We start from the raw sequence: 12,457 nt of genomic DNA, 5'->3' as shown, positions 1-12,457 counted from the left end.
TATGAATATAATATGAATTTTGATATGAATATATTCTGGCACAGAATAGAATTTTCGGAATTTGGGGCCAGGCTTTAAAGGGTTAACTAAAAAAATTAAGTATGCGATTAATCGTGATAAAAAGTTTTAATTGACTGACAGCACTAATATATATATCAGTATATATATATATATATATATATATATATATATATACATATATACACACACACACACACTGATCAGCCACAATATTAAAACCACCTGCCATTCATCTTGTAGGTCCCCCCTTGTGCCGCCAAAACTACTCTGACCCATCGAGGCATGGACTCCACAAGACCTCTGAAGGTGTCCTGTGGTGTCTGGCACCAAGACGTTAGCAGCAGATCCTTTAAGTCCTGTAAGTTGCGAGGTGCGGCCTCCATGAATCTGACTTGTTGGTCCAGCAGATCCCATAGTTGCTCAATTATATTGAGATCTGGGGAATTTGAAGGCCAAGTCAACACTTTGAACTCTTTGTCATGTTCCTCAAACCATTCCTGAACAATTTTTGCAGTGTGGCAGGGTGCAATATCCTGCTGAAATAGGCCACTGCCATCAGGGAATACCATTGCCATGAAGGGGTGTACGTGGTCTGCAACAATCTTTAGGTAGGTGGTACGTGTCAAAGTAACATCCACATGAATGCCAGGACCCAAGGTTTCCCAGCAGAACATTTCCCAGAGCATCACACTGTTTCCACCGGCCTAACTTCTTCCCATAGTGCATCATGCTGCCATCTCTTCCCCAGGTAAACGACATACACGTACCAGGCTGTCCACATGATCTAAAAGAAAACGTGATTCATCAGACCAGGCCACCTTCTTCCATTGCTCCATCAGGACAATAATTAAGAAGTTCCAATTAACTGGAGATGTTATGAATCGGCCTGGAAGAGGACATGTGTCTATACTGTCTCTACACATGGTGAGGAGGATAGTTTGAGTGGCCAAAAATTATCCAAGGATCACAGCTGGAAAATTGCAGAAATGAGTTGGGTCTTGGGGTCAGAAAGTCAAGCATCTTCAGTTTGCCAAACACTAATGGAACATCAAATGGGACCAGGTTCTATGCTCAAATGAAACAAACAGAGCTTTTTGGCAGCAAACACCAGAGATGGGTTTGGCGCACACAGAGAGGTAGCCATATTGATAAGTACCCCATGCCCACAGTTAAATATGGTGGTGGATCTTTAATGTTTTGGGGCTGTTTTTATGCCAGAGGTCCTGGACATCTCATTCGGATACATGGCATCATGGACTCTATCAAATACCAACAGATAAAAAAAATAAAAACCTGACTGCCTCTGCCAGAAAGCTTAAAATGTTTCCTGGTTGGATCTTCCAGCAGGACAATGATCCAAAACAAACATGAAACCACAAAGTATTGAATAAAAGGGTGCCAATAATTGTCACACATATATTTGACAATATTTATTTATTTATTTATTTATTTATTTTGATAAAACTTGTGTTGTGTTTGCAATTGTTTGTTATACATTAGAGGATAGGTTTTTGTGAATAGTTTGAATGGAAAATCAAAAGGATAAACAGTAAAGATTTTCACAGCCTTCTTTGCTCATATTTACCAAGGGTGCCAATATTTTTGGCCACAACTGTGTACATATATACACACACACACACACACACACACAGAGCATTCAAGAAAGTATTCAGACCCCTTCATTTTTTCAAAAAAAAATTATGTTGCAGCCTTATGCTAAAATGCTTTTTTTTTTTTCACATCAATCTACACTCCATATCCCATAATGAACTTTGCCAATTTATTAAAAGGAAGAAAAAAAAAACAAAAAAACTAAAATATTACATTGACATATGTATTCAGATCCTTTGTTTGACACTTGAAATTTAGCTCAGGTGCATCCCATTTCTCTGGATCATCTTTAAGATGTTTCTACACTTTGATTGGAGTCCACCTGTGACAAATTAAATTGACTGGACATGATTAGGAAAGGCACACACCTGTCTATATAAGGTCTCACAGCTGACAATGTGTATCAGAGCAAAAACCAAGCCATGAGGTCAAAGGAACAGACAGCAGAGCTCAGAGACAGGTTTGTGTCAAGGCACAGATCTGGGGAAGGCTACAAAATAATGTCGGCTGCATTGAAGCTTCCCAAGAGCAGTGGCTTCCATAATTCTTTAATGAAAGAAATCTGGAGTAACCAGGACTTTTCCTAGAGCTGGCCGCCTAGAAGGGCCTTGGTAAGAGAGGTGACCAAGAACCAGATGGTCACTCTGGTTGAGCTCCAGAGATCATGTATGGAGATGGGAGAAACTTGCAGAAGGACAACCATCACTGCAACACTACACCGATCTGGGCTTTATGGGAGAGTGGCCAGATGAAAGCCTCTCCTCAGGCAAGACACATGAAAGCCCACTTGGAATTTGCAAAAAAGCACCTAAAGGACTCTCAGACTGTGAGAAACAAGATTCTCTAGTCTGATGAAACGAAGATTGAACTGTTTGGCCTCAATTCCAAGCGCCATGTCTGGAGGAAACCATGCAACGCTCATCACCTACACAATACCATCCCAACGGTGAAGCATGGTGGTGGTGGTAGCATCATGCTGTGGGGGTGTTTTTCAGTGGCAGGGACTGGGCGAGTGGTCAGGGTTGAAGGAAAGCTGAACTACAGAGACATCCTTAATGAAAATGTGATCCAGAGCTCTCAAGACCTCAGACTGGGCCAAAGGATCACCTTCCAACAGTACAATGACCCTAAGCACACAGCCAAGACAACAAGAGTGACTTAGCAACAACTCTGTGAATGTCCTTGAGTGGCCCAGCCAGAGCCTGGACTTGGTCTGGAGAGACCTGAAAATAGTTGTCCACCGACGGTCCCCATTAAACCTGACACCGCTTGAAAGGATCTGCAGAGAAGAATGGCAGAAAATCCCCAAATCCAGGTGTGCAAAGCTTGTCGCATCATACCCAAAAAGACTTGAGGCTATAATCGCTGCCAAAGGTGCTTCAACTAAGTACTGAGTTAAGGGTCTGAATTCTTATGTCAATGTGATGGTTCAGTTTTTTTTTTTTTCTTCTTTTTAATAAATTTGCAAGTTATAAAAAAAATCCTTTTTGCTTTGTCATTATGGAGTGCAGATTGATGTGAAAAAAAAAATAAATACAATAATTTCAAGCATTTTAGCATAAGGCTACAACATAAAATGTGAATAAAATTAAGGGGTCTGAATACTTTCTGAATGCACTGTAAATATATATATATATATATACTGTATACAATTTATACCTGTGGTATGTACTGAGAGAAGAAAATACACCTAAAAATTAAATAAAAAATATCAAACCATCAGTCAAAGCAGAGGGTAAATAATGTTTCTTTCTCATAAAATTGAGAGACATAGTATGTGCACGCACAGAGTGACTGGTCCTCTTGTTGTTTTGAGAATAGCTGTGATTTAAAAGTAATAACTCTCAGTGGTGTGGTAAGTGTTATGAACTGTGAGAATAAACCTGATGAAAGTGACAGGTGGAAACCAAGATGCTGTTCAGTGTCATGCAGGAGCCACTCACCCTCGCGCTCTGTCCAGCTATAAGTTGGTCATCTTCTGTCTGGACGCTGGTACGGCTACGAGCATCATAGTCTTCCTGCTCAAAGTCAGAGTCATCTTCCAGCTCTTCTGGGGTCTGAATGAAAAAAGCACATCAATATGAACTAAAGTGTGTTGAGAGAAACTTTGACATTGGCTTGACAAAGCCTGGTCTGAAAGTTTAAAAAATCTAGAGAGCTAGATAAATAGATAAAAAAAAAAAAGACAAACAAGAGAGAGAAAGAAAGGGAGACCAAAGTCTTTTTAGCTAGTCAGTCCACTCGAAGGCAATCTTTAGAATGCTCCCGGACAGTTATTTTTCTATGTAAACAAGCGCATATAAGTGTAGCTCCTATCTACTTGAATGGGGAAAAACCAAAATCTCCAAAAAGGGTGGTAAAGATTACGGTCAAAAAACATATTTTAAATCAGCAGTTAAATCTAACAACACTGGTATCATAAGTTGTGCTTCTTTACAACTAATTAAGCTTAAAATTTTCCCGGTTTGTATAGCTAATGCACATGCGCTTTCTGGAGTTGATTCACAGGCAATGTCTGTATCTGCTCTTTTATATGTGACTTCCTTTCTACATGCGTTTACTGTTGGGTGTTCCAGATTCTCCCATTCATTTTAATAGAAGATTCCTGTCTCTGCTAATTAGTCTCTAGTATTGTATTTATTGTGTGTGTATATATATATATATATATATATATAATTTATTTTTTTTAATTTTTATTTTAATTATTTATTTATTTATTTATTTATTTTTTTTATTATTTGGAGTTTAAATAGTCTTGGCCAATCTGAAAATTAAGTCAATGTAAGTCTATGGGATCTTTCCGATTTTTTATCGTCCGCTGTGTAAAATAAAAATGTAATTCCGATCATTTAGAAAAGACATTGCGCACTAAAGCCCCCTATACACTTTAGGATTTTTACAGTCCTTTAAAATTGTTGCTTGTCAGACTGTATGATATGAACGCATTAATATCACCATGGCAGACTGTGCGACATTATGTCAGACTGCACAATACACAACGTAGCCGACTGTGGTCCCAATCGTCCCGATCAGTGAACGTGACTCACGTTACGGGAGTGTTGTATAATAGAAGCAAAATGGCGAAATATGGCATTTTTTTTTTCTCTCTCTGAAAGTCAGGACATCAGCATTTCCATTGCTTCAATACCACTCCATCACGAGCATAGGCTAACATTTACAAGAAAGATGGATTTTGTCAAATAGGCCTATAATAAGACAGCCTGATCACAAATACAGAAAATTACAGATGTTGAGAATGAACGTGAGTGCGGGAGGTAGCCTACAGTAATAATGAGCTCCCAAAAGCAAATATACTTTGTGGAAATAAAAAGACTTGTGGCCCAAAAAATTACAAACTTCCCCGTTCACATTGGAGAAAACAAAAAAGGTGGGTTATAGTATGTTTTTCTCCTCTTTTAGATTAGTAACCTATAGGCCACGCAAAATTTTGAAAATTCATATAGGCTGATAATATCACGCTCGCAAATTCCCTATGGATGATGCATAAACATGACATAGATTTTTATAATATTATCCAACTGTATTTACTGATTTGGATTAAAACGTAACATAAATACTTACCAATATAAATTGTTCAATCTTCCTATTTTATTTTATTTATTTATTTTTAAATAAAATTGGAGTGGTGTGAATCTTAACTAAAGAAGTTTACAGACGTTTAAAGTAAATTTATTAAAAGTAAAATAGTAATTAAAATAACATTGTAAAGAAAATGCATGATAAATGTAAAGAAAAAAATGCAATCATTTATTTATTTTCGTTTTGTAGCCTAAGCTCTGTATTTATTTAATTCAGAGAATAATGCTTGCATATTGCTGATGTGTTACACTTTTCTCCAAGTATTTTCTGCTTAAAATTTTTTTTATTTTATTTTTTTAAACTTTTTTTATATAAAAGGAAAAGAAGAAAAAACATTGAAAGTGCTTGAGTAGAGTGATAACTGGGCACAAATTTTGCTATGGTGGTGCAGACGCAGAGCAGGTTTCTTTCCAAGTGAATTAGGGTACGAGAGAGGAGCGGAATTTCTCATCTGGCCGTCGTAATAGAAGTCACACCATACGGCTGCGATGCAAAATTTCTGACACTGCCAGAACTTCGTCAGAGGCTGAAGATCATTACAAAGACTATTAATCGGCCGTCTGTGAACATGTCACACTGAACGTTGTAAGATTGTAGATTTTGCAGAGAAATCCTTTAGGATTCCCGAAATTTGTCTCAGATGGCAGAATTGTGGCCAAAATCGTACAGTGTGCACCGGGCTTAAGTCAGAACAGTCTGAAGGTCTGTGCCAAGTTTGGTGGATGTAGCTAGAAAGATCTAGGTGGAGCTACAATTGAAACTCTAATCCATGTCTGTAGAATAACAGTACGTTGCCTTTGTTGAGCCAACATAATGACCATCCTACAGTACGTCACAGAGGTTTGGAACAACATGGTGGCAAGTGAATGATGACAGAATTTTCATTTTGGGTGAAACTACCACTCAGGAGATACATTACCTATGGTTTGCTATTGTCAAGTTCAACAAGCAAATTCTTTGCTATGTTTAAACTTTACATCTATATTTTAAACATACATCTCCTGGAGCACTTGATGATATTCTATCTGATGTCCTAGCGGTCTAGCTTGGTGACAACTTGGGAAACCATATTTGACAAGAACTGTGCGTTGTCACACAATGAGGGCAACGGACCTCTGATCTAACATAAATATACACCAGCCATTAAACCAGTCAGATCTTAATAAAAATTCACTTATCCCACAGTTTGAATTACAAGTGACTTGCATCATTATTCTCCAACTCCCTTTTGGCTTTCTTGTGTTTAAAAAGCAGTTCCCTCGTAAAGTGGGATCAAACGCTGTAAGGAGGAGGGAAATACCTCTAGGTTATTCAGATTTAGATTTGATCTGTTTTCTTGTATTCCGCCTGCCGGTAGTTTCAACATCAGTCCCAATTGCTTAAACACCCTCATCTTGTGTGTATGTCACTGACTAATGAGAAAATTGGAGACAAAGAAAAGAAAGGGGGTTTATCTTGACAGCAGCCACCACTCCAGCCACTCTGAGTGGCAGAACTTATAAAGATACACTATTGTTGAATCTACTGGGTATCAAAGTATCTCAAACTGGCACAGTCTTCTTTGTTGCTTGGTTTAATGAAGATCCCATTTGGATGAAAACTTAATGCAGCCACAAATGAATGTATAGACGAAAAAGAAAGAAACAAACAAAAATAAATAAATAAATAAATAAAGCAGTGTACTTCTGTATGCAAAGCCATCTTGAGTTGATTTTTTTTTTCCTGTGTCTCTTTAGCAGGATACATTCATTCTTTGACAAGTAACCGAGTATGTGTTTGTGTTTGTGTTTGTGTGTGTGTGTGTGTGGGGCAGCACCTTCATTTCACTTTTACTCTGGGAGCTATACTATTTTCAAAGCTAACATGTCTTGGTGGCTGAATAGCGACTGTAATGGCTTTTCTAGGCAGCAGAAAGCATACGCACTCTGCATGATCTATCTTTGTGATTCACACAAAGGGGTGGGGGTGGTTTGGGGAATCAATAAATAAAAATAAGTGAAAACAAGTCGGATCTTTATTTACAAGTATCACTCTATTCCAAGCCATGTCCAAGCTCGGAGTGACGTTATTTACTGATAACACACTGTTTAGTATGGTTTGATGTCCCCACAGTGGAAATATGTATCTTAAAAAATGTCTTTGTGTGGGATGACAATTGTGGAGTGAATTCATTAAACAGTTGCAGCACTTTTGTGTGTAGTAAATGTGCTTAAATAGCCCTGCAAAAAAAACAGTCATTTTTTCAGCACTACATTTTTGAGCATGTGTATGCTGTTATCTGATTTGCATAATACATTTTCAGTTAGTTCTATTTATACAAAAGCATTCACAGTCTCTGTAAACAGAACGTACAATAGGCAATGCCATAAACAAAAGAATACTCTATCATACACATATGGACTACAATGTCATAACCAGATACTAAAAGATCTACTGTATCCAACAGTATGCAATAGCATTGCATTATTTCACACTCTAGTGCTTCTGATGAAGTCATAACCCAAAAATGAAGTGTACAATGCATTATAGTCATATACCAAGTCTGTTACATTATGGTGTTTGTGTTTTTTTTCCATACACAATAGGGCTATAACGCAGTTATTGCCCTGCTTCTGAATAGTGTTTCTTTAATCTGTATGGAACTCACCCTTATCATGAGCACTGCTTTCCTGATGTCTCGCACCCCATCGTAGACGAGGCGAGAGGCGTCGATGAACTCATTCTCTTCGAATGGCAGTGGGGGGTTGGTGCTGAGAGCCTCGATGGCGACCTCCACCTGCTCAGCAAAACGTGGCATTACTGGTAAGAAAGAAAGATACAAAGGATGTTGGTAATTCCTGTTATGCATTTTCATGTCCCCATCATATATGTCTTAATATACTGGATACATCATTTGACACCATTTTTAAAGATGGAAATAATATTAGATGGTTTTCTTATATCCCAATATCACAATTAAGTGAACATGGGTGAATCTTAAATAATCACATTCCTTTGTTTCAGTGGATTTTGAAATTTGTGGCAAGTTCTCGAATGCTATGCACTAATTTCTAACATAAAAATATACACTTACTGAGCACTTTATAAGAAATACTATGGTCCTAATAAAGTTCCCGACATGGTATTCTGCAGTAGCCCATCTGCCTCAAGGTTTGACGTCCTGTGCATTCTGAGATGCTATTCTGCTCACCACAATTGTACAGAGTGGATATCTGAGTTATCATAGCCTAGCTTGAACCAGTCTGGCAATTCTCCATTGACCTCTCTCATCAACAAGGCTTTTCCATCCACAGAACTGCTGCTCACTGGATTTTTGTATCGTTTTTGGCACCATTCTGAGTAAACTCTAGAGACTGCTGTGTAAAAATCCCAGGAGATCAGCAGTTACAGAAATACTCAGACCAGCCCATCTGGCACCAACAATCATGCCATGGTTAAAATCACTGAAAACACATTATTTTTGCATTCTGATGGTTGATGTGAACATTAACTGAAGCTCATGACCCGTATCTGCATGATTTTAAGCACTGCTGCCACATGATTGGCTGATAGGTAATTGCATTAATAAGTAGGTGTACAGGTGTTCCTAATAAAGTGCTCAGTGAGTGTATATTCTAGCGGTTTCTTCATTTTCCCCTTTCTTTCACAAGTTTGCATGTTCATATAATCTTGATATGATGGTAAATGGCTAAACTTTATATCTGCTTTTACTTTAGGCAATTTTCTAAAAAAAAAAAAAAAAAAAAAAAGAAAGAAAAAAAGCAATTTTTTACTTGTCTGTGAGCTTGCTTGGCTGAATAATCCAAAATTATATCTTTAATGTCAAGATCACAATATGCCATCCAGCAGGAAAAGCATGCTAAACAAAACATCAGAAAAAAAATATATGTTTTCTACTATTGATGATAAAATATATGTTATATAAGGTCACAAAGGGGAGGATCTCAGCTTTCTAATGACACCTGGATTGAGCTTCTAGTCCACTCGGAAGCTAAGATATTCAATGAAACAATGAGGGTGGTACTTGCACTGAAAATTAGACAATGTCTATGGATGAGCATATCTGTGAGGGCTAAAATGTGTTAGAGCCCCACTTACATTTTAGATCTGTATATTGTGATGGAATATGATAGAGAAAAAAAAAAAAAAAAATTCTAGTGATTGCTGCCATCTAGTTAAATGAAATGAGACTTTTCAAAGTGAGGTAGAGGGAACAGAACCAGAATTACATGTTTACAAAAAAAAATCATAATAATAATTAAAAAAAAATAATAAAAAAAATAAAAACATTTATCATAAGATTATAAACACATACAATATTATTTATTAATATTTGGAGTCTTTTTTTTTTTATTGGGGGCTTCTCAGAAAAATTAGATTTTTTTTTTTTTTTTTAATTAGTCCACAGAATGTGTGAATGGTGAGCTTTTCAATTTGAGTGTGAAAAATTTTGGGCAGCAGCCCAAAGATGCACCAGAGGATAAAGGGTTAAATAACAACACAAGAATTCAGTTACAGAGCTCGACATGTGCTGCATAACAGGAATGACCTATGCAATAGATAGCACAAAGGACAGAAAGAAAGACAGATCTACTGAAAATTAAAAAAAACAAAAAAAAAAAAAAAAACAGGGATTACATGCATCCCTCAAAACTAGCCTTCCCTTTAGGTGCCAAACATATCAGAGAAAGACACGAGAGGTGAGAAAAAATGGAGAGAGAGTATGCAATCTTAAGAAGCTAAGTGTTGAAATTCAGACAAGCACATCTATTTCTGCAGTCTCCTCACTGTCAGTCAGGCCTGAGGACACGGACGGCAGTGGGAGAGGAAGAAAATTTCACCCTGAAAATTTACAGATGGGGTGCCCTCCGTCTGCCAATTAACCACTTCAACTTGCTGGCAAAGTGTTGGGAACACATGACCATCCGTGAGCTGAGCCACCATGACTCTTATAGACAACAGTGACACTTTCTCACCCCAAGCAGGGTGATGAAAAAATGACATCCCCTTGCTCTCGAGTTCCCTCCTTCAATTCACCTTCCATCTTTTTCCTCAACGATTCCAGAATGGCCAATGAGAGCTATTAAAGGAATGTTTGACGATGGGTCTAGAATGAATGATGTTGACAGACATTGATTGAGTGCTGCTAAAGGGCTTGGGAAAGGTCTGCTAATGTGACACTAGTATGATCTGTTTTTGTGATGAGGCGTAATATGGTGTTTACACTGAACAAATGTGTTTGGCCCACTTAGCCTTACACATACGCTGCACTAAAAGAAAATGCTCTAAACTCACATGTGAATGGAGACTTTTAAGTACATTTAATTTAGCTGAAATGCCAATATAAAATGTTAATAGCATTTTTGGGAGCTCCACCAAACTCTATTATGAATCCTCAGCTTCAACCCTGTTGATTGCTTTAAATAATTTAGTGTCTCTTGTTGTTTTGCATTCAACAGGTACTCAGCACCATTGTTCTGCCAGCCCACTGATTCATGCTCTCCTTTGAACCTGACACAGATTGACCTGCCTGCCCACTCGGTGAGGAACCGACAGAGCGCATCAAAGGTAATATTCAAACTGGAGGAGAAGTCTAGTGTTTCCATGGCAATGTCATTGGTGGATAGAAACCATATTGCGATCTAACGTTGACATCAAGTCATGCTCATATCAACGTCTAAAACCACTTGGCAGATGATAAAAAAATTATGGGCACAGTAAAAAATCCCAAAGCACCATATTTGGGATTGTATTAAACCCTTGAGCAAGCTCCAAAGTGATGCTCTTAAAATATTCAACGAATGGAATAGGATAGGAAGGTCTCTAGATCTCTAAATTCTTAAAAGCGAATCAAACTATTATAACCTGAGATGCACTGCTCTTTGGAGAGGCTGGGTTTTATGAGAACACCCTTATGACAAGAAAATTCTAGAGTGTTCTCTTCAGCCATCTAACCATATCAAAGCCCAGAGAGCAATCCATGATAACTGCAGATGTGGATCTTAAACAATAACTGGTCCTGTGATTTCTCATCCTGGTTTTGATTGCAGGCATCTGAACTAAGATTAACTTTAAAAGAGTAACTTGTGTAGAAAGTTACTTTCTGTTTGCCTTTTCAAATGGACACGTAAAGAATGTGACATAAGCTAATGCAGAAAAAGGTTAGATTTGAATTTCAAATGAACACTTAAGAAACACAAAATTATGCAAAACATTAAAAAAGGTGCAGCAAAGTCTCTTATTTTCTTTTCTTTCTTCTTTCAACCCCCGTCTTTCTTTAACACATATTTAATTCATTTTAATCCACTTATTGGGAAGGCGTAAAATGAGCTTTGGGGAATTTCACTGTGACTTTTAAATAGAAATATTTAAATGTTCTCCAAGCCATTAATGAGTAAAGTTGCTGCTAGTGAGGAGCAGTTGGAGAGATGATGAAAGGTACTAATGAAAACCATGTTGGAAGGGATTATTTTCTTAAAATGTTTAACTCAAAATAAAGCAAGCATTCAGATCTGTGCAATAATACTTCAAATGGCGTTTTCGGGAAAGTTCTTTAAGGTCTCGCACAGTGTTGCGATGAATTATTTGAAACATACTCAGACAGGGTTTTTATTTAGGAGGCTAAGGTCAGACTAGCCTAATGGGCTTAAAATGAAAACACAATGAGACATTCATAATGCTAATAGGTCTTATACCATGCAAAACACAGCAAATAATTTGAAATGGAGTACAGATTCCTTTTTGAACAATAAGGTCACTTGTAGTTTGGTTTAATTTACATTCTGCCCCTTAGGCTGTTGAATTAGTTAGCATTCCCCTTTCTACTGGATCTGTATTGCTTGCTTTCTTTTTCAAGAACAAAGTGTTGGACTCATTAAGGCAGGCAGGCACTGAATAATTCTGTTTCTTAATCCTTGTTGTTTTGCATGCACTCTCCTCGAGTTTCAACATCCAGACTCTTGCGCCATGAAGAAAAACATTTTGTGTGGGTCATTTGGCTATATGAAATCATTGCTTTTTTCGGTATCTGAGCAAAAATGCCTTTCAACCTGTCAGTGAAGCACTATATTTGCCATAAAAATGCGTTTGTGTGTTATATTGAGGACAGTGATTAGATGGCCATATTTCATCTCTGTATGGTCACCCTTTAGCACGAGCCCTACTCACTCTGCCATATACCATGATAGTATGACTACTCCAGCATTCTACTTGGCACAATTACATC

General features: G+C 37.6%; 1 protein-coding gene across 2 annotated transcripts in view; it reads right to left on the bottom strand.

Moving 5' to 3' along the window:
• LOC127444421 (catenin alpha-2-like) overlaps positions 1 to 12,457 on the bottom strand; it is a 786,240-nt gene that overhangs the window by 39,792 nt on the left and 733,991 nt on the right. For both annotated transcript variants that reach the window (XM_051703784.1, XM_051703785.1), the window contains exons 13-14: positions 7,880 to 8,031; positions 3,576 to 3,689 (exon numbers count right to left, since the gene is read on the bottom strand). In XM_051703784.1, the coding sequence (XP_051559744.1) occupies positions 3,576 to 3,689; positions 7,880 to 8,031 (266 nt within the window). The remainder of the gene's footprint in view (positions 1 to 3,575; positions 3,690 to 7,879; positions 8,032 to 12,457) is intronic.

The sequence above is a fragment of the Myxocyprinus asiaticus genome, chromosome 7, assembly GCF_019703515.2.
Source record: "Myxocyprinus asiaticus isolate MX2 ecotype Aquarium Trade chromosome 7, UBuf_Myxa_2, whole genome shotgun sequence".
NCBI classification, from domain to species: Eukaryota; Metazoa; Chordata; class Actinopteri; order Cypriniformes; family Catostomidae; genus Myxocyprinus; species Myxocyprinus asiaticus.
This window is presented reverse-complemented; position numbering and strand designations above follow the sequence as displayed.